Source organism: Calypte anna, chromosome 2 (genome assembly GCF_003957555.1).
Source record: "Calypte anna isolate BGI_N300 chromosome 2, bCalAnn1_v1.p, whole genome shotgun sequence".
Classification (NCBI taxonomy): domain Eukaryota; kingdom Metazoa; phylum Chordata; class Aves; order Apodiformes; family Trochilidae; genus Calypte; species Calypte anna.
The window spans coordinates 147093264-147120315 of record NC_044245.1 but is presented as its reverse complement, the minus strand read 5'-3'; the positions used below and the strand labels follow the sequence as shown (position 1 = coordinate 147120315).

Genomic DNA, 27052 nt, shown 5'->3' with positions numbered 1-27052 from the left:
CTGTGTTCTTGCACTGCTGTTTTGGTCACTCAGTTTTTTTTTTTCCACTGTTCCATACTATCTGATCTTCTGGGAATGGGACTGCTGCCATAACCAGGCACTTCAAGTGTGCAACCATTCCACTTGACCATCAAGATGGATAGGTAAATGCACTGTGACTCTTTTTTTAGAAGCAAAATGTATTTTAAATGGTTCTAAGAAGGATTTCAGGGAGTCATGCACTTCATGTCCAACTGGAAGCATTGGGACCACATCTAATGATATATTTTATGTGTGTGTTTCCCAGATGTCATACCAAAAGTCAGCAATATTGCTGGCTCTTAACACAGACTCCTGGAAGCACAAGCTTTGTCACAGGAAATGTAGTTAAGATTGTACTTAACATCCTTACTTTCTGTAAGGTTGAGATAACCAAGCTGATTTGCAAGGTGAGCTACAGCAGGATTTTTTACAAGCTGTGAAAATGGATTGAGCTTGAAATTCGTGAGATGCTCACTGTCTGATATGAGATGTGTTGTAGATAATCCTAAGGAATTTAGAGTGTGAAATCAGTGTGGATTTGAAGGATGGAGAACTCAGTGAATAAGGGATTCCCTGGTCATGCTCAGAGAGTAGTGGTTCAGTGTCTAAATGGGGACCACGGATGAGGGTCAGTACTTGGACCTGTGTTTTTTAGCATCTTTGGTGGCACAGACAGTGGAATTGACTGTACCCTCAGCAGATTTGCTGGTGACATCAAGCTGTGTGGTGTGGGTGACATGCTGGAGGGACAGGAGGCATCCAGAGGGATCTTGAAAGGTGGCCCCATGCTAAGGCCAGGTGCAGGGTGTCCTGCACATGGGTCTGTGCAATCCTAAGCACAGCTACAGGCTGGCTGGAAGGTGGTTTGAGGGAAGTCCTGAGGAAAGGCTTGAGGGTGTTGGTTGATGAGAAGCTCCACGTGAACCAACAATGTTTGCTTGGAGCCCAGAAAGCCAACAGTGTCCTGAGAAACCTGGTCTAGTGGTAGGAGGTCCTGTGCATGGCTGGGGGGTTGGGACTATTTGATCTTTTAGGTCCCTTCCAACGTAAACCATTGTATAATTCTTAATCACCAAATACCAAAATTATTGAAGTTGGAAGGAGCCTGTGGAGATAGTTTGGTCCAAACACCCCCGTTCAGAGCAAAGTCAGCTGGAGGAGGTTGTTGAGGACTGGATGTCCAGTCATGATTTGAATATCTCCATTGGTGGAACCCTGCACAGCCTCTCTAGGCACCATGTTGCTGCATTCACCCACACACCCATCTAGTGAAAAATATTCTACTTATATTTAAATGGGAATTGATGTTTGTCACTATTGCCTCATGTCCTCACAGGGCACCACTGAGAGGACTCTGCTTCACCTTTACTCTTCCCCATCAGGTATCTATACTCACTGGTTTAAGATTCCTTCAAGCTTTCCCTTCTCCAGGCCAATCCTCCCCTGCTTTCTCAGCCTCTCTTTGTCTGACAGATGCTCAAGTCCCTGAATTTCTTTGTGGTCCTTCACTGGACTCTCTCCAATATGTCCATCTCACTCTTGCACTGGAGAGCCCTGTACTAGGTCCAGTGGTCCTGGTGCCCCTCACCAGTGCTGAGGACAGGGAAGGATCATGTTCCTCAACTTGGTGGAAGTGCTCTGCCTAACACAGCCCAGGAGGTTGGTGGCTTTTGCTGCAAGGTAACATCTGGCTTGTACTTGGCTTTGTTGCCCACCAAGATCATCAGGACCTTCTATGCAAAGCTGCTTCCAGCCAGTCTGATTTATTGAGAATGAAAGTAACCTAAAGGCTTTTATTTCTTCAATTTTAAAATACAAATATTTTATGCCTGGTAGAATTTTTACACCAGAACCAAAGACCAAAATGAACTCTGTCTTGTTCAAAATGTTCATCAGTGACCTGGCTGAGGGGACAGAGCGTATCCTCAGCAAGAGGATACAAAGCTGGGGAGGGATGGCTGATATTCCAGATAGTTGTGCTGCCATCCAGTGTGACCTGGCCAGGCCAGAGAGCTGGGCAGAGAAAAACCTGATGAGATTTAACAAGAACAAGTGTAGAAGGAAGAACCCCAAGTACCAATATAGGTTAGGGATGGGCAGTGCTGAGGAGAAGGATCTGGTGGTCCTGATAGATAGCAGATTATCCGTGAGCCAGCACTGTGCCCTGGCTGCCAGGGAGGCCAATGGAAAAATGTGGCCAGAAGGTGAAGGGAGATCATTCTCCCCCTCTATTCTGTCCTGATGAGGCCACATCTGGAATCCTGCATCTTGTTATGGGCTCCCCAGTTGAAGAGAGACAGGGGATGACTAGATAGGAGCATCCCTCCTATGAGGAGAGGCTTAGAGAGCTGGGATTCTTTAGGCTGGAGAAGGTAAGGCTGAGGGGAGACCTTGGTGATGTCTATAAGAGGGGTGGGTGCAAGGAATATGGAGCCAGACTCTTCTCAGTGACAGGACAACGGGCTGTGGGCACAAGATTCCATTTAAACATAAGAAAACATTTATTTATTGTGACAAGGCACTGGCACAGGCTGCCCAGGGACGTTTTGGAGTCCCCTTCTCTGGAGATGCTTAGAACCCACCTGGATGCAGTCCTGTGTGATGTGTTCCAGGTGATCCTGCTTTAGTGGGAGAGTTGGACTAGATGGGACTAGAGGTCCCTTCCAACTCTAATGATTCTGTTGTTTTGTTTTGTTTTTTTTTTTTAATAGGTTTCTATAAATTTTTATTCATTTGAATTGAGATGGAACAAATTATTTTGTGGAAATGCAACCTAGGAGGGGCATTATTTCATAGATGTTGCTGCCTTCAATCCTGAGATGGGGAGGTGGGGCAACATTTTAAAACGTCATCATACCTACAAAAGGTAATGTGCCACATGTCAAGTCAAGATCTGAATAATTACAGCTTGGTGACTTGTCACATGGACTTATTAACACTGCTGGCCATCTGCCAACTCTGGCATGAGGTTCTGTGGTTGGTTTTCATTTTCAGTATATTATCAAACTACTGATGTTGAAGACATTGGCATTGAAAGTATTCACTTGAGAGACTTCTTCAACTTTTTTATCAGTTTACTGATCAATTTTTTGTTTTAAGTATTTTATAATGATTTTTTTTCACTCTTACTAGTGAATTAGTTTTTAAGTACTCAGGGCTGGTAATGAAATGTCACTTTGAACTTTGATTGTACCACTGGAAGTCAGAATAGTGACTGGTACAGTTAACAAATGTGGGGAATATGCAGTGCTTCTAAGGTGTGTCAGCAGAAGGCAAGTATGGTAACAAAGTGCAGACTTCTTGAAGGATTCAATTAGTTATTTCATCATTTTTTCAGGTTTTTTTATGAAATAAAGTTGCATTATGCTTTCCTAATGTAACTGGCACCTAAGTAATGAAAATGGTGGATATTAAAAATCAAATTGTATCACAAAAAGGGTCAACAGTGCTTTCTTGTAATTCACTTGAGAAGCTGTGAAATGGTGCTGGTTTTAGTTTGGTGGTGGTTGTTTGGTTTTTTTGTTTGTTCGTGGGGGTTTTTGTTTTGTTTTTATAAATCTCATCTCCTGATCTCACCTGTCTCCCATAGACAGGTCTTTCCTAAACCTCAAGTACTCCACAACAGTAGAGCAAATTGTCTGAAGGATAAAACACATCAGTTTGGTAACAACTGCCTTATCTTATCAGAGCCACTGGTTATCAGCTGATCATATTTGATTTGCTCCATTCCACTTCCCAAGCTCAGAATAAATCTTTGCAGGACTGAGAAATAAAGAGTATTTTTTGCAAAGTGTGAGCATTTGGAGAACCACAATCTTCATTCTTGAAAGCTTGGAAGGGAGAGCTGGCACACAACTTCATGGTCAAACAGGTTTGCTCAAACTTGATTTTAGACCATTAATTGTCAGGGATGTCTTCACTACTCCAGGTTACTTGGAAGACCCATTCAACTTGGCCTTGAACACCTCATCTAAAGCTGCTCTGGGCAGCCTGGTCCAGTGTCTCACCACTCTCATAAAAAAATTTCTTCCCAGTCTAAATCTACCCTCCTTTAGTTGGCTGCAGCTTGTTCCTGCTTCATAGCAGCATTCTACTTGTCTGTTTAATACCAAGAGGACCAAAGTCGCTCTTTTAAACCCAAATCTGTAATGGCAGGATTACAAACATCCATCTGGGATTTAGAAGGACCCAAGTAAGCATCCTGCACTTGTAATCTTGGCTTTCTTTGTATTTTAAACTAATCAAACATAGATCATAGAATCATGGAATCATAGAATTGGCTGGGTTGGAAGGGACCTCAGAGATCATCAACTCCAACCCTTGATCCACTACTGCTGCAGTTCCCAGCCCATGGCACTGAGTGCCACATCCAGTCTCTTTTGAAATACCTCCAGACACGGAGAATCCACTACTTCCCTGGGCAGCCCATTCCAATGTCTGATCACCCTCTCAGTAAAGAAATTCTTTCTAATCTCCAACCTAAACCTCCCCTGGCACAACTTGAGACCCTGCCCTCTTGTCTTGCTGAGAGTTGCCTGGGAAAAGAGCCCAACCCCCCCCTGGCTCCAACCTCCTTTCAGGGAGTTGTAGAGAGTGATGAGGTCTCCCCTGAGCCTCCTCTTATCCAGCCTGAACAGCCCCAGCTCCCTCAGCCCTTCCTCACAGGACTTGTGCTGGATCCCTTCACAGCCTCCTTGCTCTTCTCTGGACCTGCTCCAGCACCTCAATCTCCTTCCTGAACTGAGGGGCCCAGAACTGGACACAGGACTCAAGCTGTGGCCTCACCAGGGCTGAGTACAGGGGCAGAATCCCTTCCTTGGACCTGCTGGCCACACTGTTCCTGAAACATATTTAGTAAAACAGTTGTTTAACTACCTTTGCATCAAGAGCAGTGATGTTTTACAATGTTTTGTTCTGGGGCAGAGTTTTACACTCATTTTATGAACTGAAACCCAAGGGCTTGCTTTAGTGGGAATGTTAGTAAGGCCACATGTGTTCCCAGACTTGAGCTATCAAATTTATTGCTCTTTTTGTGCCTCTTAAAGTAAGCATTGGGATTTTGTAAATAAGTTGTAATGAACCCAGTGATGAAATTCTGAAGGAAAACTGCTTTTCTAATTTTCTGTAGGAAGTTGCTTTACCTTTAAAAACATGTGATCCATAAAACCTTGTGTAAGCAGACAGTAGCCTGTGTCTTGTACAGTCAGTCTGGTAATTGATTCTGCATTTTCCCTTAGATGTGATTAATCTGAAGATATTGTAATAATGTTTTGCCTTAAGTTATGCTGCCTAAGAGCACTTCTTTGTATAGGACCTGATGCCTTTCATTGATGTTGTGTTTGCTGCTGCCAGTGGATGTAGCTTGTCCATATTAAGTCTATGGTGAGACAACTTCTAGATGCTTGTTTCTTCATTTACTGTAGCTTTTCTCCCTCTTCTTTTTCTGCCCAATAGAAGTTCATGGATGTGTATGTTAAAATTATATGAGAATTAATAATAAAGCAAGCTTTTTTTTAGTTCTCCAGTACTAAGAAATGACTCTTGTTTTGGTTTGCAGGAAATTTTCCTGCCATTTACGTGTGTAAGCTTGAAATAAATATTAGAATTTTTACTGCTGCCTTTGAGGTGGATTAGGTTGCTCTGAAGGAAGTAGAACATGATGCAGAAGTTAAGTAGCCCAAGCCTGAGCCTGAAAACTGCCATTTCATTCCTGGCAGCTTCACTGTGGAAGGAAGGTCTTTGGCTGGTGAATTTGTCCTGATTAAACTCCTCAGCCCTGCAGACATTTGGAGTTTCATGATGGCTATTTCAGCCTCACAGCAGAGGAGTCCTGCAGTTTGCATGTATGGTCATGTTGTCTGAGTATTATTAGTCTGCCACAGGGGAGATTTTTATACCTGCTTCAGCTTTCAAGTCAAGGTTTATATGAAAACAGCTCACAAGCTCCTTCGGTGAGGATAAGTCAAGAGTTACTGCAGAGTTCCTGACATTTTTGGAGTTGTATCTGTGAATAGGAGGAAAGGCTTTAAAATCAGCTTTAAGGGTTGGTGTAACACATTTGTATTGCTTGCCAGAAAAAAAAAGAACAATAAAGCAAGGTCCAACATCTCCAACCAAAATATGATGTCTTGAGTTTTCAGGGTTTGGAAGGTGGAGGAAGCCCCTTTAGAGTCAGGCACTGGGTCGTGTTTAGGAGAAGTGTCTCCTTGGCTTGCTCATCTTCCCTGAGGGCAGGACATAAGAGGCCTTTTGTCTGACCTGGTACTGCCAAATTTAAGTTCTTGCAGTTCTGTTGGATGAAGGTAATTCAACCATTTATTCAAGGGGTAAAGGCATCCTTCAAAATCGGGCTGTTTGTTTCCCTTTATCTTGCTGATCAGAATGAGGTAGGCGCTTAAGTGTTGTTAGAATTCAAGTCTTGTTTTAGCCTCCAGCAAATGATGTTATCTACAGGCTGAAAATTTCAAGTCTGGATTCCCCTCAGCTGAGCTCATGGTGTGGTTTGACATTACTGGTGGACTGGTGTCATGGTTTGCTGCTGCTGGAGGGGAGACCTCTGCCCTCCTGCCCCTGCCCACTGACTGCTTCTGCCTCTCTTCCTCTGTGCTTGACTGAAGTCTGTGGTGAGCTCCTTCAGGCAGCTGTGGGATAAAACTAAACTAAGAAAATAAAATTTAGAATTTAAAGAAACACCCACAACACTTTTTTTCTTTCCTTCCCTTCCCCCTGACAGTTTCCTGATGTGGTCAGCAGGACACCATGGCAGGTGGCAGGTTGGTGGCTGAAGCTGTGTTAAGGGGCAGCTCAGGTGTTGTGGGAGCTCAGCTGGAAGCCTGGGTCTCTCTCTGCTTTGTGGTGAAGTAAACCAAAGCTCAGGGCTTTCGGTAGCAGGACTGAAGCAGTTTCACTCTCCTCCAGCCCCCTTTTGCACTCCAGCTTTACTACCAGAAAGGCGTTCTCAATCCTGTGCCAAAAAGATCAAATTTCTTTTATTTTTAACATCTCCAGGTTTCCAAAACTGCCTCCTCCCTGGCTGCATGCTGTGAGGAGGAGGTACAGAAAGCTTGGTGCACTTGTCCAAGCCCTGGAGCAAAGCCCTGCAGTTCTTTGCTCTTTCCAGCCAGGAGACTGGAATGCTGCTTGAGACTGTCAGGCGAGGGAGGAGATGTTTGCTCTTTTTCTCTTGTACTGCATTGATTTCTCAGACACCATCTGCTTGTGGCTGACTAATTTGCAGCAGTAGCCAAGAGGCAATTTTTTTGCTTTTGAGATGCAGACTCATACTGTGGTCTGTGTCTTTTAACACTAGACTTGGAAATTGCTTGGAAACTGGGCTAGTCGATGGTAAAACTTGCCTGCTTATTTAGTAGTTGATGAGAGGAGGGGCTCTGGTGTTCTTAATGGTTCTTCTTAATGGTTCTGTGACCATGACTTAGCCTTAAACAGGAGAGCCTGGTGTTGAGCTTCTTACCGGAGAGCCTCCAGTTTGGTGACTGGTCTGCCAGGGTTTCTTTGTGCTGATTTTCAGAGGCTTGTGTCAAGACCATGCTTGGGAGATTTTAGGGATGGGAACTACTGTTAAAACTGGAAGAAACTATTTAATTTTGAAGGCTTTGGCAGGGGCCAGGCCATTGAGAAACTGAAGGAAGAAGGCTTGCTAAAGGTGCAGCTTCAGTTAATGATCGTGGTGTTCAAATTCGGATCACTTGCTCCAAGGTGCTTGCAATGTCTCTGGTGGTCATCAGGGGAGGTCTTAGATTTTTGTGACTCCAAAGAAGTCAACTAAGTGTCCTTTGAATCTGGTGTAAGATGCAGCTACAACCAACACGAATTTATCTTTTGTTTCCCTTTCCTAGAATATGACAGATACCTAGCATCTAGCAAAACCATGGCAGCAGCTTACCTTGATCCCAACTTGAATCATACACCAAGTTCAAGTGGAAAGACACACCTCAGTACTGGGATGGAGCGTTCCCCAGGGGCCATGGAACGAGTCCTAAAGGTTTTTCACTACTTTGAGAACAGCAGTGAACCAACAACCTGGGCCAGCATCATCCGGCACGGAGACGCCACCGATGTCCGAGTAAGTCTGGTTTTACCATTCTCATTCCATCTTTAGGTGAAGTGTTTATGCTCAAAAAATAGGAGGTAAAAGTCTGAAAGCAAACAGCCCAGAAGTTTTGTGGTTTAAGTGTATTGTGAACAACTTCAGAAAAAGCTTTAAGTGGTACCAACTTTCCTTGAGAATAAAAAACCCTGATGTGCGCTTGTGTGTTATCTTAAATGAGAAGTCTTTCCCTTTTTGGAGAATAGAAGCTTGAAATTTAGAACAGTGGCCACTACTGATGTTTGTCAGTTGACTTTTAGTACTTTATATTCCCCAAAAGCCTGGGTGAAACTTCATAAAAGGATGGCATACATGAGACTTGGAATGAAGGTGACATTAAATGACACTTCTCATGTGGTTTTAGAAAATACACTTTTTTGCATGTTCAGATGCAGTATGTCTGTATTTATATGTTTAGAATGTTTAAATGTAATGTGTACCTGACTTAAAAAAAAAAAATCATTTGGAAACTCATTCCCCCACAGTGTGGACAAATTGAGCTTTTCTCCCTTCAGTAAGTCCCTTTGTTGCTGTCCCCCCTCCCCAGTAGTTACCTGCTGCTTATGTAGTACTTCAGTTAGTCTATGCAAAGAAAATAAAGGTTGTGATCTTTTTAAGAATAAATTTATGTAATCTTAGACCTAGGAAGTGTTATATATGCGTGAAAAAAAAAATGTTTATTCTGAAGCACATATCCTCTCTGATGCTGAGACCTTTTCTTACTATTTGCTGCACTTATTCCTACAATTTTTGGTGTTGTGACATTTAAACTTAAATGAAGCTCAGTTTAACATGTCAAATTCTTTTAAAACTTCAGGCTTTGCTTAGGTGGTTGGTTTTTGTGTGTTTTTTTTTAAATTATCCTCCAAGAGCAGAATCTTGCATGGTGGTAGGTGGTGTGCAGGGTTGTTTTCTTCTTAAGGTTGTTCCTGGAGGAGCAGGTTACCATCTGCTCATTCCTTCCAACATCAGTATTCTTTGCATGGCACTTTAAATTCCACCACCAAGACAGGATGCCAAGCTGATGAAGGGAGAGACTTGTCAAGAGTTAAGGAGACCTCTTGTCTCCTTCTGCCCACTATTTAAATTTCCTTTGTGCAAGAGGAAAATAACCCTACGTTTTGCATATTTTCTCTTCCTTTCCCACTGTTTATTTTCTAGCATGGCTGCATATGAAAGCACCTAACAGCATTCCTGAGTGGAGCAGATCTTGTGACAGTGATCACAGACCTATGAAATTCAAGGATTTGCATCGGTGCTGATCAGAAAATGTGTCTCTTGTCAATTTAATAAGCTCTTATCTCTTTCTAGGGATAACTCAGTGATCAGACAGTTTAGAGCTACAATCTGTCATCAGTAGCATGCATTCATTTCACATGGTGTCACTTGAAACATCTTTGCTCCCTGGCATAACTACAGGGGTTTAATAACATCTAATGTGATAGATTCATTTCATAAAGTGAATTACTTGGTACAAGAGAAGAGAAACTGCTTCTCAGTATGTTTTTAACCTTGCAAGCCTCTATTGTGGACAAATGTCTAGGGTTTTTTGCATGGTACTTGAAATGGAGGTTATCTTTCCAAAGAAGTATTGAAAAGTATTTCCAAAGAAGCTTGAAAAACAAAAGCAGAGATTACATCTCTGGTTTCTCCATCTCAGAAATACCTGTGGTTATGGGCTTTTAAGTATCCAAAACTTACACTCCTTGTAAGAAATTCAGTGCTGATTTCTGTTTGCAGAGCTACACATCTTTGTTTTAAGGAAAAATGTGTCATATTTTTTATAAAAAGCAGGATCAAAAAAACAGGCAAGGAAAAGTTGATTGAAGCTTGCCTTAATTTTTAGTTTTCTTATATGCATATTTAACTGGATGCTTGTTTCTAAAAGTAATGGGATTTCTGTATTGTTCTCCTTTCCTGATAAAGAATGTGATGAGTTGCTCTTCATTCATCTAACAAATTTGAGTTGGTTTTGTTGTGATTTTTTTTTTTCCCTAGTAATACTGAGACAATGACTGAGTGTGCAGGTATCCAGTAGTGAAGATCTAGTGCTGATGTATTGCCATGTCCTGACATTTATTTAGAAACACTAAACCCTTGTTGGAGTAGAAGCCTACATTCCATTGCAATGACTCCTGGCCGACCAAGCTGGATAATTTAAGATTAAAATAGCCTTTAACATTTTTATGCCATAGTTTTTGCCCCCATTACCCTTCTCTTTTGTGGAGGAGATGGTCTGCAATAGAGCTTCCATTTCTTATGAATTACAAACTGGGAATGAGACTGGTGCTGGCTTTGGCCTTTTGACTTGTTTCCAAGGAGTTCTATAAGAATACTGAGAGGTGAATGAATACCTTTGAGACAGCTCTGCAATTAAAAGGAAAAAAAAAAAAAAAAAAGGCTTTTCAAGACAGCTCCCTGGCTAGCAGGAACATTTCCAGTATTCAGAGAAAGTCAGACTTGGTCTGAAATCTCCAGAAGAACCAATTAAAAGTTATTTCTCCTGGTAAAGTGGAGGACTTTGTGGAATGTACAAACACCAATGGAATTTTCTTTGGTGATTTGTAATTTTTAACATCCTCTGTTTCTAAGAAAGTCAGGTTTGCCGTTGTCAGTGGAAAGGATGTGCCGACAGTCAAAGAGGTGAGGAAAGGTACTTTTAATTTTTTTAAAGAAAAAAAATCTTTTAAGACTTTTTCAGAGTAGAAACGGTGCTTTAGCTGTATACACCATTCAGAAATCCTTGATCATGAGGGGTAACCCTTGCATTAAAAAAGTGTTGTTAAGCTCAGTTAATTACTTTCTGTAAGAATCTTTCAAGTGGTTAGACTAAAGGCATGATTTCCTTGCTATTTGACTTGAAATATCTTAGACTGTGACAACAGTGTGGCTATATGTAAACTTTACTTCTGGCTATGGACATCTTCTGTTTATTCTGGTGGATTTAGTCCCTCAAAGACAGCTGTTTCCTTTGAGGGATGAGTTTGTGTTCTGCGAAGGATTCAAAGGCAGCTTTTCAATTCTTGGAAATGCTTTTTTGGATTTCAAATAACTGGCATGCTCCCTCTACTCCTTTTTTTTTTTTTTTTTTTTTGGTGTAATACTGAAGACATGCTTCACTTCCAAAAGAGGGGGGAGGAGGGAGGAAAAGGCTTTTATGAATGTGCAAACAGAGGTCTCCTCCTGTGAAATGTGTAAGTAGGCAGCATTTGCCAGAGAAAGAAAAGTTGTTTATCTTCCCTATTTGTCTTGGTATGTCTTCAGCTGAATGTGTTGTATACGTGCATATTCACAGAAGGGTTTTCCAGGGCCTTAGGGTTGGAGAGGATGCAGGGCATGCTCTGCCCTGTTCCCAGCCTCAGGTGTGGTATGCAAGTAGATGGGTGTTGCTGAGATGGAATTTCTTTGGTCTCAAGTGCACCCTGAAAGTCAACACTGCCTCTGGATCTTGGTCAGCAGGTACCAGTAAATCACCTTTCTGTTCTCAGAGTTGTAGCAACTATATTTGATGGAGAAATGAATGTGCTGCACATAGCAGATTGAGGGGGTAGGGAAGGTTGGGTTTTTCAGAAATCAGATATTTGAAAGCCATTTGTGAGCCCCCTATACATGGCTTTGCTTTAAGTGCAGTTCTTCTCCATGGGCTGCATTCCCAACCCAGACTTGCCCAGGTGGCATCCCTTATAACATCTTTTATATTTCTAGCCCTTAAAAGCTTATCCTTGATTACTGAGTAGCAGTTCAAAGAATCATTGGGTTGGAAGGGACCTCTAAAAGTACATCTAGTCCAAACCTCTGCAATGAGCAGGGCATCCTTAACTGGGTCAGGTTGCTCAGAGGCTTGAAAATCTCCAGGTCTGAGGCCTCAACCACCTCTTTGGGCAACCTCTTCCATTTTTCCACTACCCTCATGGTAAAGAACTTTTTCTTAACATCCAGTCTAAATCTGTTCTTCTCTAATTTAAAACCATTGCCCCTTTCCCCTTGTCCCATCACTACAGACCCTTGCAAACAGCCCCTCTCCAACCTTCCTGTTGGCCCCTTTCAGGTAATGGAAGTTGTGAGAAGTAAAGGTAGCATTATTTATGTGGAAATGGCAACCAGAAAGCTCAGCCAGGTTGTTGCCAGACATGCCACCTTGATTCTTACACAAGTTTCTTTTCTTCCAGTTTTTTGAGATTAACTGACTAAAGCATAACCTGGATAGAGATAGTGTTAAAACTTTGAGCTGTCAGCTTTGTCCTGATTTCTGGAGCTAGAGACAAGCATAGTTAGAAGACAGATGTCCAGGGCTCTCTTAGGCTGTTAATCAGAATTAAGAAATTAAGAATTCTAAAAGCTGATTTAAAAAAAAAGAAAAAAGAAAAAAAAAAAAGAACATTGTTTGGGTAAGGATATATCTAAATTAGTGGTCCCAATAAACAAGGAAGTTAAGGAGTATGCCTTGTGTCTCATCCCTACAGCAGGGAAAAAGACCAGAGCAAATCCATCAGCTTCCCTCCCCACCTGCAGAATCTTTTCACAGGTAGAAAGGGTTGGAAAACTTTATTTCTGCCACTTTCCTATTTTGAGCTTTTTAGAAGAACTGAAGCACTGTAGGCTGAGACATCCTTAAAGCAGTTTATTAAAACACATTACAGTGTTTGTGTCTGTTGCTTGCTTTTTTTCTCTATGACTCTCCCCTTCTATCCCTTTTCCAGTTATCTTCCTAAAACCATTTGCAATTTGCATCCATTGGTCCATCCTACAGTCTATGTGTTTCACTCTGGTCTGGCTGGTTGCTCGTGCAGGATTTCCATTGCTTCCAGGTTTGTCAGCATTAGGCTCTCGAGTTTTTCACCAATATTTCTGCACTATGGATTGTTGCTGTGTTTTACCCAGTAACACAGATCTGGGTTTTTGACTGGAGATCGAGTTCGTGGTGGAAATGGAAAGAGTGCAAAGGTCTGTAATGCAAGTAAGATCCTAGTTAGAAAAGAATTTCTTCTGGCAGCAGTGCCTGCATCCTTCTCACTGTTTTCTTACACTACCTTCTTAGCTGTGCTGGCATAGCTGTTAGAGAGACAGCCACAAGTTTAAAAGAATGTTTTAGTGTTGTTTTTAATTCAGATCAGTTCTGCAATCTTGTTAGTCTCACAGACTGACACAACTGAGAAAACTGGAGGAAAAAAGACAATGCCTGCTTGTGCTGGCACTGCTCAGGTCTGCAGTGTTACTGCACCACCAGCACACAGGCTGTTTAAGCCTCCCTCATCATCCACTGCAGCATTCCTGATTTCCAAACACTTCTCAAGGATATTGCCTATCCTGCAGAAGGGAAAGAGTCCCCTTGTCAGCCTGACCCTCAGTCGCTGAGAAAACTGACTTGTAGCCACCATTCCACCCATTTGTTTTCATCTCTTATCTTTCAAATCTTCCCCTTTTTCAAACCTCCCTTTTCTTGACCTGGTGTCCGGACAAAGTCAGTGGATGCTGTGGCTGGACAGGAGCAGAAGTGGTGTAGATGATACTGATTCTGATCCACTGCCAGGTAGCCAGAAGTTGAAGATGCCTTTTTCCAATTGCTGAATGGACCAGATAAACTTTATTGCTTTTTGATTCCTCCTAAGCCAGTGGGTTGCTCAAAGATTTATAGGGGAGTGGGCATGTGGTAGAGCTGTTCTACTGTATCTACTGCTATCAGAAAAGGAGATACTGTATTAGACAGTTTTTTTTTTTTTTAATCTAATGGATTTATCCTTTAAAATTGGTTCTTTTGATAATGCAGTACAGGGGTAGCAGGTCAGACACGCAAAGTTCTTTCAGAGAACAAAGCCTTTGAACACTAGCAGGACTCAAAACCAAGCCAGGTAAATATTTTTGGTGTTGTAGAAATCAGTGTATACATATATAAGCTGTAGAAATACATATATACAGTAATACGTGCTTTCAAGCAGTGGAACTTTTTTATGTATAGAAGCAGACTGTAGTGCATCAGTTTGTAATCTCAATTAGATGCGTGTAGAAATGAATAAAATCTTTTCCTAACCTAGCAAAAGAACTAGAAAATAGGTACTATTTACCTTTTTCCCCTCCTTCTTTTGTCTGCTGCATGCATTGCTACAGATGAGAAGACACAGTTGTATTGTTAGTTAATAGATGCCTCCCTTCTGCAAACTTGAAAAATGTGCAAAGACCTCAAAAGTAGGGACCTGCAAATGTAAGCAGTCCAAAAAAAGTAGATGGTACTGTGATATTCAGACTAATGGTAACATACAAAAATATCCCTGGTCTTTATAATGTCTGTTTTACTTGTGCAGAATCATCTGGATATCTTTGGATGAGACACGTGGGCAAAATAACATTTTAAGAACAGTATAAAGAGCACTTTGGCATTTTTCTGAAAATGTCTAGATCTACAGGTGGCTTCTAGTCATGGTATTACAGAGTACATCTAGATGGAAGGGACCCAAAAGAATCATCAAGTCCAACTTCGTGTTTCCTGCAGGACTGCCCAAAGTAAAACCAAATGACCAAGAGCATTCTCCAGACAGCCCTTGAGCTCTGACAGGCTTGGTGCTATCCCCACTTCCCTGGGTAGCCTGTTCCAGTGAGCAACCACCCTCCCACTGAGGAACCTTTTCCTAATGTCCAGCCTGAATTCTGCCTTTAAATCAATGTTACATTTATTTAGGAGGCTGTACCAGTGTGCAGTAAGACCAGGTGATTGCTGGTTCATCTGAGGAGCTTTGAATACCATGGCTGTACCTGCTCTCTGTTTGCCTGTGCTGTCCATGTGTGCTTGGAGCTTCCCTGTGGAATGGTGTGTGGATGTGGGGAGGCACTATGGATGACTGATCCACACTTATGGATTAAGTGTGAAAGATGCTGAGGAGCTTACATGGATGTGTTGCTTGACTTGATGGTATTTCTGGGCTTGCAGAGTGAGAAAATCTTAGGCACCAGATTAAGGTGTTCTCAGGCTATAGCTTTGATATATACTTGCTGTTAGGCTTCTGTAGCAGAGTTCTTGTTCAGCTGGGTCAGTTCCCCTGTCTAGTTTATCATCTGATGTGCAAATGTGTTTGCTGGATCAGTGAAGGAGAGAGGAAGTAGCACAATGGGGGGAAAGAAGGATGTGGGCTTTGCTCCTTGAATGTCAGACAGAATGTCAGTGGAGGACAACCTCCATTTTGGTGTTGTGAGGACATTCCTTTATGGAAATTGTAGAATTTAAATCAGAACTTCGTAGTTTGCTTCTGTCCAACTTTTCATTTAAGCTCCTTACATAAATCTCTCATTGGGAGTTACAGTGCTTTATACATAAAAAGCATTTGACATATTTGAAGTGCTTCACACACTGGGTCTCTATGTTGGACGTGCTACTTAAAGACTTTTTCTAGTGCAAGACACTTTCTCCTTCCTACTAAATAAGGAAATCAGGTTTGTAGTCACCCTGGGAGTATCTTATTTCAGGTTCAATTTAATCATAGTAGCACATCAACTTTGTTAATTTACAAGCAAGCAATTCATTTAAACTCATTTACAGAAGCACAAGATATTATTGATACATACTGAGAGAGCCTGGGGTATCCTGTGACTTTTGGCCTTCCTCTGGTCTGTCTTGATTTTTTGACATCCTCCTAAATATATTATAAAGTCTGTTTCTGGACACATTCTCCTAATTTAGGGCAAATATTAATATATTTTTCAAGTGAGGTGTGTTGAATATATGTGAATTCTATATCTGTGGCTAGACAAATAAGTAAAAAGGAGTGCTATCCAGATTTCTAACTACTGAAAAAGCTTTCTTTTCCTTCCTTCTGGGTTAAGGGAAGGTGAAAGTGACCTATCACTTATCTGTTATTGATAGGAAGCTGCTCTAAGGGCTTCCCATTTTCTTTAGCTCAGCTGGACTAAGGCTGTTTTATGTTTGGGATGTAGATATTAGCTGTAGTAGTAAACAGCATTTAACTAGCATGTGACTGTGTGACTTCCTTCCAGTTACAGGGTGTTCATGAGAATGACAATAAGTGCTTGAAAACTCTTCAGTGAGTATTTATAGCTGTGACCAATTTGAGGTTGTAAATTTGTCATCCAGATTGAAACCTGGATGTTCCTGACTTGGCTTTATCCACTCAAGAGTGCATCTGAGGAGCTTCCTGAGCCAGAAGGCTGCTTACAGTAGAGTCTGGAGAGATTTCAGATGTCTTTTGTGCTTCCAGTTCAAGGTTTGCCATGACATATCTCAGTGGGATGTCTCAGTCACTATTGTGCTGTGGTTAAGCAGTTAAATCGTTTGTCTGGAAACTTCTGATTAAGCATTCTGATCACTGCAGTGAGGAACATCAGGAGTGCTTCTGGCAAAACTCCTCACATTGCAACCACAAAAGACAGAGAAGCTGTTCAGCCATCCTGGGGTGATGGTGGTGCCTTTGTTTGATGCTCCAGGCATCTCCACTGGCTCTGTGGAGGTCATCCAGAACCTGAGAACTCTACACATTGTTTGCTACCTGAATGGAGTTAAATAAACTGATTTGATTGTGGCTGCTCTTGGAGATCAATCTTGTCAGATAAAGCAAAGCTGCTGCTTGGGAATTCCCTGTGCAGTTCCTGTGCTGCACTTCCCCTGGTGAGAGTTGGGGTTGCTGAAAAAGCAGGGCTGTGGTGCTGGTGGAAGGTCTGGCTTTAAATGGTTACTATTCAGCTTCTTAGGTTTATTAATTAAAAAGAAAAAACAAAAAAAAAAAAATCCCAAAAAAACCCACCAGGAATTTTACTTGAGTGTCTTAGTCGCTGTGCATTATTTCTCTGGGGTTTTTATCCTGGCCATGGTTTGTTATGTTCTGGAGTGAGCTCTCTGGCATTCCTATAAAAAAAAAAAGGAAGGGAAGCCACTTAAGTGTTTGTTTCACATCAAGCATTAGTGTTTCCTTTCTGGGAGTACATAAGTTTTTAGAATGGATTTTCAAACACTTGCACTTGACCTCCTTTGAACCAGTGCTGCTATTTCCTTAATGTTTACATTGAAGTTGACATTTTGCTGAGTTGTGATAGGTGCTAATTGTTGCTAATTATTTTCTTGGGTTGATACCAACTACCTGCCCAAAGGACATGGGGCACCCTTCTTAGAAAATACGTTTACATTTTTATTAGTAATTACCTTTGGTTCTGTGATAGGTTTAGAATTAATTTATGATAAAAAAAGGGACAGAAGCTTAAAAATCTCAACCACTTTTGGAACTCTAACATCTTTAGTCCTTTCAGTCTGGGATTTTGAAAATGAGAGAGGTTCTGAGATATCTGCTTTGACTCTTTCCTGAGTAAGTATTACTGATGCGTTTTTGGTAGTTCAGGGCCATTAAAATTTTTGCCTTAATTTTTTTCTTTTCCAAGCTATTTCTTATCTCAGCAGGCACAGCTACCTTTTAAGAACACCTACCCCCATCTCACCTCCAGTTTGGTTTTTTTTTTCATTATCAGCTGACATGGTCAGATGCAGGGGAAGGGAGGGAAGGAGGGAGGAGGGGCTGGATTTCTGAAAACAAACACTGCATGTTCTGTACTCTTATTTATGCCGGGCGCAGAAAGTGATGAAAATGAATGAGTCTCTGCTGCTTGCATGCATGTAGAAAACCTGGCAGCGTGCCCTTCAGAGGCAAGAAAGCCTGCCAAAATGTTAGGCTTTAATAACTGAGCAGAGATTGTTCCTTCGGGCAAGGAAGAGGTTAAATGTGCCTCGGTCACTTCTGAGAGTACTTGGTGGTTGTTAGGGGTTTCCTGGGATACAATCAACTGTTCTCTTTTGCCTGACTTGCTACAAAGACCCTTACACACAGGCAAGAAACAAACTTAACCAGATTTTTTTGTACACTGTGGTCAGTGTGTTTAATTCAGATTGAAAACTGTTCACTGACCTGATAAGAGATCTTTGGAACTTGCTGAGTAGGGCTGCAAAAAAAAGTGAACTGCTTTAAGAGGAGGCAGGATGAGTAACTGGAAAAGTTCCATTGGAAGACTGATGAATGACAGAAACAATGCTTGGCTCAGGAAATCCACTGGGATAAAAATAGTGAGAGGCTGGGAGAGCACTTGGAGGAAGTGTCAGATGTGCTTGCCTGGTGTTGCCTCTCCCTCAACCCCCCCCCCCCCAGGCATCCATCTGTGGACACTGTGGTTCTTCCTTCAGTTGTTTTCCCAATTTATCTGTAGGGAGGTTACTTTTGTTTGTATGAGACCTTTGGCCCAGCAGCTTGGGCACCTTCTGGCTGCCAGGACTCAACTGTTGCTGGTTCATCTGGGTGGTGCTGCCAGCTGGTAGTGCCCCTTGAGAACCTGGCTGTGTCAGTGTGTTTTGGAGTCTCCCTCCTACATGATGCAGTCCCCCTCAAGTATCCATCATGTTTTGCTGTTTGTATCCATTTTCCTTTAATGGCAGGGCTTCTCATCCCCTTGGAAGTGGATGTCCAGCTCCTGGGGGTGAAAGAAGACAAGGGTGCTGGAAGGCACTGCTGGTACTGAAGCAAATCTGAGGATGCTCGTGACAGTGCTCTTGGTGCTGGGCATACATAAGTTTTAAGAATCATAGAATCATAGAATTGGCTGGATTGGAAGGGACCTCAGAGATCATCAAGTCCAACCCTTGATACACTACTGCTGCAGTTCCCAGACCATGGCACTGAGTGCCACATCCAGGCTCTTTTGAAATATCTCCAGACATGGAGAATCCACTACTTCCCTGGGCAGCCCATTCCAATGGCTGATCACCCTCTCGGTAAAGAAATTCTTTCTAATATCCAACCTAAACCTCCCCTGGCACAACTTGAGACCGTGCCCTCTTGCTGAGAGTTGCCTGGGAAAAGAGCCCAACCCCCCCCTGGCTCCAACCTCCTTTCAGGGAGTTGTAGAGAGTAATGAGGTCTCCCCTGAGCCACGTCTTCTTTAGGCTGAACACCCCCAGCTCCCTCAGCCTCTCCCCATAGGGTCTGTGCTTGAGTCCCTTCACCAGCCCGGTTGCCCTCCTTTGGACCTGCTCCACCACCTCAATCTCCTTCCTGAGCTGAGGGGCCCAGAACTGGACACAGGACTCAAGCTGTGGCCTCCCCAGGGCTGAGTACAGGGGCAGAATCCCTTCCCTGGACCTGCTGGCCACACTCTTCCTGATCCAGGCCAGGCTGCCATTGGCCTTCTTGGCCACCTGGGCACACTGCTGGCTCATGTTCAGCTTCCTGTCAATCCAGACTCCCAGGTCCCTTTCTGCCTGGCTGCTCTCAGCCACTCTGTCCCCAGCCTGGAGCTCCCCATGGGGTTGTTGTGGCCAAAGTGCAGGACCCGGCACTTGGCCGTGTTGAACCTCATCCCGTTGGAATCAGCCCAACTCTCCAGTCTGTCCAGGTCCCTCTGCAGAGCCCTCCTGCCTTCCAGCTGATCCACACACTCCCCCCCAGCTTAGTGTCATCTGCAAACTTGCTGATGGTGGACTCAATCCCCTCATCTAAATCATCTATAAAGATATTGAACAGAACTTGGCCCAACACTGATCCCTGGGGGACACCGCTAGTGACCGGCCGCCAACTGGGTGTGTATTTTCAAACACTTGCACTTGACCTACTTTGCACCAGTGCTGCTACTTCCTTAATTTTTACATTGAATTTGGCATTATCCTGAGTTGTGATATGTGCTAATTGATGCTAATCATTTTCTTGGGTTGATACCAACTGCCTGCCCAAAAGACATGGGGCACCCTTCTTAGGTGCTGGGCTTGATAGAACCTTCACTGCCTCAGATTCTGCAGACTTAATAACCACCACTTGTGTTACCTTCTTGCAGGCTTGAAATAACTTTCTTAAAAATCTATTTCACTATGCCTGATGTTGTTTCTGGATGATTATTTAAAGGTTGCTGTTTGATCAGATGATGTGAGCTGATCTAACAGCTTTCTATCACCTCACCAAAAGCATGATTCTACTCCTACTTGTGTCATCTTCCCCCTCTATTCAGATTTAGGGCTTCCCTAATTGTCTTTTGCAGTTATTTTGCTGCTTGCTTAATTTGCAGAATCAGCCCTAAGCAATTTCTTTGGGCTAGAAAATTATAAATGTAGGGAAACAATGTCATTCTGTAGAAAACCCAAAAAAAAGTTTGCCTGGCTCACTCCAGTAATCCACCTCTGGCTTCAGTGCTACCTCTCCCACTGCCTATGTGATGATGTTTTCTGAAGTTCTGAGCAAGAATCAGCAGCTTGTGGGTGGGTGGGTGTGTGCATACACACAGTCACACAGGACTCTTTACAGCAGGAAATTTTCAAACTATTAGAGGCTCAGAAGCAAAGGACTACAAATTCCTGAAAGTGTCTGGGAGCAGTGATATCCCGGGCTCCTGCTGAGCACTGAACCCTGTGCTGGCAGGGGTTTGCCTTCTTGTAGAGATACGAGCCTTACAGGGATGGGAAGGAGCAGCTCAGATGTCCTGCTGACTTCCTAATCTTCAGGACACCCTGGCACACTGCACCTGAGAGGCTGCTAATCCACCATCTACTAAGAAATTTTAATTTTAGTTACCATGTGTTAAACTTCTCTAAGGTTTAAGATGGCAAATGGCAATCTGTTATGGTGGTTTGTGTTTTTAAGATTCCTTTCTTGGGCAGGAGATCCTCAAAATCTGAAATTTACCTCAGGACAAAAAAGTAGAACATTTTTTTTTGTTTGAGAATATTCCTAAATAATTGTCCCTAAATAAGGGATCGGTGCTGAATTTCAGGAGAAAATTAGTGTGGGGAAAAGGGGATATGATCTACCAAATCCTGGTATTGCTGTTGGGGCAATAAATAGGATGTAAGTCTAAAGTGATTTTCCAGTTATAGATGTGGAGTGACTTTTAAAGGCTGCTGGTGGGGGTTTTTTTAACAAATACATCTTGGTTTCATCCACAAATCTGCTTTTTGTGTTTCAGTTTTTGTGTTACTCTGTTTTACACTTGTCTGAATCATTTAATATTCTTAATAAAGATGATGCCTGATTTATTGCTCAGTATTTTGTACAGGGTGTGACAGTTTTACATCTTAAAACCATGCTGTAAATTTTTTTGAAAATACATACTGCTTTTTACAGGTTGTAAGGAGTGTGTGTTTCTCTGTTTTAGGGCATAATTCAGAAGATTGTGGACAGTCACAAAGTGAAAAATGTGGCCTGCTATGGGTTACGGCTCAGTCATCTGCAGTCTGAGGAGGTTCACTGGCTACACCTGGACATGGGGGTATCCAATGTGAGAGAGAAATTTGAACTAGCCCACCCTCCAGAAGAATGGAAGTAAGAGCATAAATCCCTTCAGTGTCAAAATCAAGTCATTTCTATGTTGTCATAAAAAATTACTATAATGTGCATTATTAGGAAGATCTTTAAGTGGTGGAACAGGGGCAAGAAACCCAAACCAACCACTTTTCACACAGAGCTGGGAGCAGTGTTTTGTTTGATTTAAGGTTTTCTGTGTTGTTGTAGGGGGTTTCATGCAAACTTAGGAGATCAGGTATGTGGGACCATGATTTAGAGGAGGCATGAAGTAGGGACAGAAATCTCCCTAGTTGCTTGCCATGAAAATCTGCAAAACTGCTGATACATCTAGTGAGCTGACCCCATCTCAGGTTTTGTCAGTCTTGAAGAATTAGAGTAAAAACCCTATTCCTACTTGTGATATAAGCACACCTCTGAAAATTTAAATGTATAAATAGTTATTTAAATGAAAACCAATAAATACAACCAGTACTTAACACTATTTTCATGTAGACAAGTAGGAGAAATATAATTTAAAGCTAAGTGAAGCAGAAAGATTTGCTTATCTCTCTGCAGCTGTAAAAGTATTGGGTAATGAATTGAGGCTCAGAGTCATGAGGGACATCTGCCTTTCTTCTGAGATCTTCTTCAGTTACAGCATCAGCAATGAACAATAGAAAGGCAACTGTAGAACTTGTGTTTTTTATTTAGTCCAGGCACATTTGCTGAGATATTTTCATGAAACTTGGTTTAAGGAAGTGATATGACCTATGGTGCTTTGAAGGCTGAGTTTTCTTCAGCTTTTTAGCAGAGTAAGCTTGGAGGTTCATGCTCAGAAAAGGATGCAGGCTGGAAGGGAAGAAGGGAAAATATTGTTGATTTCCTCATAGCAAGACAAGGGGAAAGTAAAATGTATTTGCAGAAAGTCACATAAGTGTTACTAGTTAGGCCAAGTATAGAGCTGAACTTGTGGGAAATACCAAAAAGCTAATTACTATGGTAACTAGTTCATTGCAGGGGTTTTGTGCATGTTTTACTGTGATTTATATTCATAACTACAGTTTGTGCAGAAGTTGCTAGTTATTTTAAGAGCTGTGCATATCTTCTGCAGAATTATTGTAAATAGTCTATGCTTAATTTCTTGCAAATTGAGTTGTTATGTTCTAGCAGATGTCATGGTTGGCAGTCTCCAGTTTATAAGTTCCCTTTAGGGGCCTGGTTGTAACAAATGCAACAAAATAAAATAAATTAGGAATGTTTAAAATTTTGTTTTCAGAGATGTTGCATACTACCATCTTCTGTGGGTTACACTTTATTGTTTCTGGGATACACATCAATATTTTTACTTTAATACATTATCTGGATCACAGCCTAGGAAGCAGGAGATGTCTGAATCCTTCCACATGACACTGGTGCTGTGTGTAAGATGTGAATAGTTTGTTACACATGCAAATGGCAGTTCCAATTTTGTTTGCATGGTGCAGCTTACATTGCCAAACAAATGTAATCAGTTTTAAAAGCAAAATGAGATTATTGTTTTGAAGCTTGTGGAAAGGAATTGTATAAAATACTCATGAGAGTTATGGCAAGATTTAGATCAGTCAGTACCTTCTAGAGTGTCATTTCATGTTTTATGGAATACCTGCAGCCTGACATACCTTTTAAACCCATGGAGATTTGCTGTGCAAAATGAAAACACTGCTGTCATATTTGTAATACCATAACACAAGGGTGTTTAAGATCACATGAGAGTACTTGTAAAGATATTTAGATTGGTAAATACAGAGGCATCTTGGAGTGGTTCTTAAATTAAAAGCTTCCTATAGTGCTAATAGCTTAGTAACTGCCCTTGTATGGTGGGGTTTTTTTTAATCATTTCTGTTCACAGTGTTCAGAAATTAGATTTCAGATGTTCCCCTGGACTGATCCAGATACTAGAAGCTGCACTGATTGTCAGTAGATTGTACACAAAAATTACCAGAACAAAATCTATTTCCTGTATCCACAGCCTTTGTCTGGGGCTGTGTTGTTCAGAATCGGACAGAAGAGGAGCCCAATAAAGGGGCGAAAGACAGAAATATGGCACAGGTGTAGTCAGAGCTTAGGAAGAGTAGATAAGAGTGGACTTTAGGGCAACAAGGTCACCAATATTTTTGTCACTTTAAATTTTCTTCCTGTGGCAAGCAGTTCAGTTGCAGGAGCACACAGAATTTAGCTTTGCCAGGTTGCCAGTGGATAACCTCAATTACATGGTAAAAGATGAACAGGAAATCATTGCTTACTGGAAGTCATGGGGTTTTTTCTCACCCTCATTCTTGCTTCTATGAAGTATTTTGACAACCTTCTTGCTAAGAAAAGACTTGGATTTTGAGTAATATAGAAGAGAATGGAACTAGCTTTAAAAAAGGAGGTTATCAGTAAAGTCCTAATACTTCATGTTTTCATAAAAAGAAGGAAGATAGGCCCTGAAGTTCAGGTAAAAGCCTTCTATTAACTGCCTGTATCTTCACTCTACATCTGCCTTAGGAACAATCATCTTCATTAACTATCAAATAAAATATCCTTTTTCTAGTTTTTTTTTTCTCTGTAGCAATGAAGATAATGCTATTCAGCATCCAAAGATTACAAATGTGTCTAAATCATGGTGCCAAAAAATGATCAGAGTTCCAATTACTGGAACTTACTGAATCTTTTCTTTTTGTAGTACTTTGTTCTGGAAATAAGTAATTCTGGAGTCAGCTGTGGTTGATGTCACGTTGGGTAATACTGATTTATTTCTTTGAGTTATAAAAGGTTTAGCACTACAATTATACAATTTAGCATTGGATAATTTGAGTGTAATTCCATGCCATTTCTTTAGAATAACAGTTTTCCAAATGCAGTCTGAGAGTTTTATTCATCACTTGAATTCCAGTAAAGCTGCTGCTGTCAGGTTTCTCTTACTGAACATAAACTGTTAATTGTTCCTTAACCATTGCTTGTACCAGGGTCTGTACACCTATGCACATGAGGTGATCCCTGTTGACAAATGGAATTCAAATAAAATCCCAAGGTTTTATAATAGGAAAGCAGTGAAGACTGGAGTGGAGGAAGATGGAAGAGCTGTCTTTCCTTTACCTATGTCCTTACCTCTGTACAACTGTGTGACCTGAGGTTAGCAGGATGTGGGACTCTAAATCATAGATAGCATCACCATTTTTCATAGCACTGAGCCTTGAACAGCAATCACAGAGCTCTCCTTTCTGTCACAATAAATAGTATATGCCAAACCAGTTTTATTTACTGGCTTTTCTTGTCTCACAAGGGGAAAATCAAGAGGTTTGAGTAACAAAAACAAACAGGGGTAGAACACCTGGTTCCATACTTGAAGCCTGTAGTTAAAGCGGGTCCCTGTAACCAGGCAGCATTCATGCTTTGGCTCCAACAGGTGGAAGATGCCCCAGAGGAAGCCCCAGTGCTTAGCAGTCATGTACTATAAGTTTTGATAGCTGCAGTTCAAGTGCTTTGGCACTGACACAAAGACCAGACCACCTGCAGAAGGACTTAATGAGTTGACTAAGTTAATCTTAAAAACTCTGTGCTTCTCCTTTCCAGTTTTTCTCTTTTGCTTCCAGTTGCCCAGTCCTTTCCCCCTCCCTCCCCCCCTTTTTTTTTCCATGAGCATTAATGCTTGTCTGACCCTTCTGCAAGCTGATTTGGTTCATTAAACTCACACAAGGCTGTTTTCTTTCTCCTCTGTCTGCCCTTTTTGTTCACATCTTCTCCTTTCTGGTAACTTGTTGGCTGATCTGAGCCCCACTGGAACCTGCTGGAAGCCACCTGACTGCTTCAGACTGGTGTGATAATTCTTTCAGTGTCACAAAAACACTAAAAATTGGATCATCCTTTATTTTTTGGCTCCACAAACTGCCCAGGTAGTGCTTTTCAGTCAGAGGGAACCTCCTAGAACTGCTAATGTTATGTTGTGAAGCCATACAACTTATCTCTGTTGATGCCACCTTTTTGCAGGTGTGAGTACAGGTCCATAGTGTCAGTGTGTGCATGGAAGCATCCACACTGTGGTACAGATGCAGAGCTGCAAGAAGGACAGTAATCTTCTGGTTTTATCAGACATCAAGGAAGTGATCATCATCTGGCTGTGTTTCCAAGGCAGTAGATTTAAAGGATATTGAAAATCAAGCCAATCCTTGTGTTGGCCTTTGGAAGTCAGCTTCTTCATTCCCATAGGCATAGTTAGAGATTAGGTTATAAATAGGTAGTGAAGGTCACTGTGACTGTCTCAGCCTTCCCAGATTTTCTCATGAGAACCTGTTGCAAAAAGCAGTACTTCTCATGGCTCCCCAGTTAAGAAGATAAGTCCCTGTAAAGGAAAAAGATTTGGGTTTTCTACATTTTTTTTCCAATCCCAGAGGTAAAGATGTCCTACATCCTGGTCTAGATCAGGGTGACTGAGATAATAGATTAGTTTCCTGAAGATCTGAGATCAGTTCCACTTGCATTTCTTCAGGACTGACTTTTGCCTTGTACAATGACTGAAAAAATAGGAAAAGAAGTGATGTAGAGGAACCACCAGTCCATATTTGTTCTTGGTACATTAAAACACCAAGGATTATATAAATAAATAAATTACATAAAATATAAAATTATATAAATGTTATATAAATATAAATAAATATATAAATATATAAAATTATATAAAATATAAATATATAAATTATATAAATAAAGGATTCTTTTAAATTGTGTGGGTGCAGTATGAAAATTCAGCCTGATGTTCAGTATGTGTCATTAAATAAGATGTCTCAAACACATGCAGTGAATCATAATACTTTGTTTCCAGGATTTTGAAGGTCCCCTTGGTCAGACACTTGATACCCCTGTGGTGGGTTGACTGTGGCAGCCTGCCAGCCCCCTCTCCGCCCTTCCCACTCCCTCTCCTCAATGGGATAGGGCAAGAAACTTGGGATGAGAAAACTTGTGTGGGTCAAGAGGAAAGACAGATCCCTTACCAAGTGTGGTCACAGGCAAAACAAGAGTCAAATTCAGGAAAATTAATTTGATTTACTGGCCGTTAAAAATAGATTCAGGTTATGAGAAACAAAGACAAATATTAAAAAATCTTTCCCATTCCCACCCTGACCCCTTCCCCTCTTCCCCCTCTTCCCCCTCTTCCCCCTCTTCCCCCTCTTCCCCCTCTCCCCCTCTTCCCCTCTTCCCCTCTTCCCCCTCTTCCCCCTCTTCCCCCTCTCCCCCTCTTCCCCCTCTCCCCCCTCTCCCCCCTCTCCCCCTCTCCCCCCTCTCCCCCTCTCCCCCCTCTCCCCCTCTCCCCCTCTCCCCTCTCCCCCCTCTCCCCTCTCTCCCCCTCTCTCCCCTCTCTCCCCTCTCTCCCCTCTCTCCCCTCTCTCCCCTCTCTCCCTCTCTCCCCTCTCTCCCCTCTCCCCCTCTCTCCCCTCCTCCCCTCTCCCCCCTCTCCCCCCTCTCCCCCTCTCCCCCTCTCCCCTCTCTTCCCCCTCTTCCCCCTCTTCCCCCTCTTCCCCTCTTCCCCCTCTTCCCCCTCTTCCCCCTCTTCCCCTCTTCCCCTCTTCCCCCTCTTCCCCCTCTCCCCCCTCTCCCCCTCTCCCCCCTCTCCCCCCTCTCCCCCCTCCCCCCTCTCCCCCTCTCCCCCTCTCCCTCCTCC

General features: G+C 42.2%; 1 protein-coding gene across 11 annotated transcripts in view; it reads left to right on the top strand.

Moving 5' to 3' along the window:
• PTK2 (protein tyrosine kinase 2) overlaps positions 1–27052 on the top strand; it is a 224242-nt gene that overhangs the window by 89213 nt on the left and 107977 nt on the right. For all 11 annotated transcript variants that reach the window (XM_030445996.1, XM_030445997.1, XM_030445992.1 and 8 more), the window contains 2 exons: positions 7878–8104; positions 21248–21414. In XM_030445996.1, the coding sequence (XP_030301856.1) occupies positions 7910–8104; positions 21248–21414 (362 nt within the window). In that variant the 5' untranslated portion in view covers positions 7878–7909. The remainder of the gene's footprint in view (positions 1–7877; positions 8105–21247; positions 21415–27052) is intronic.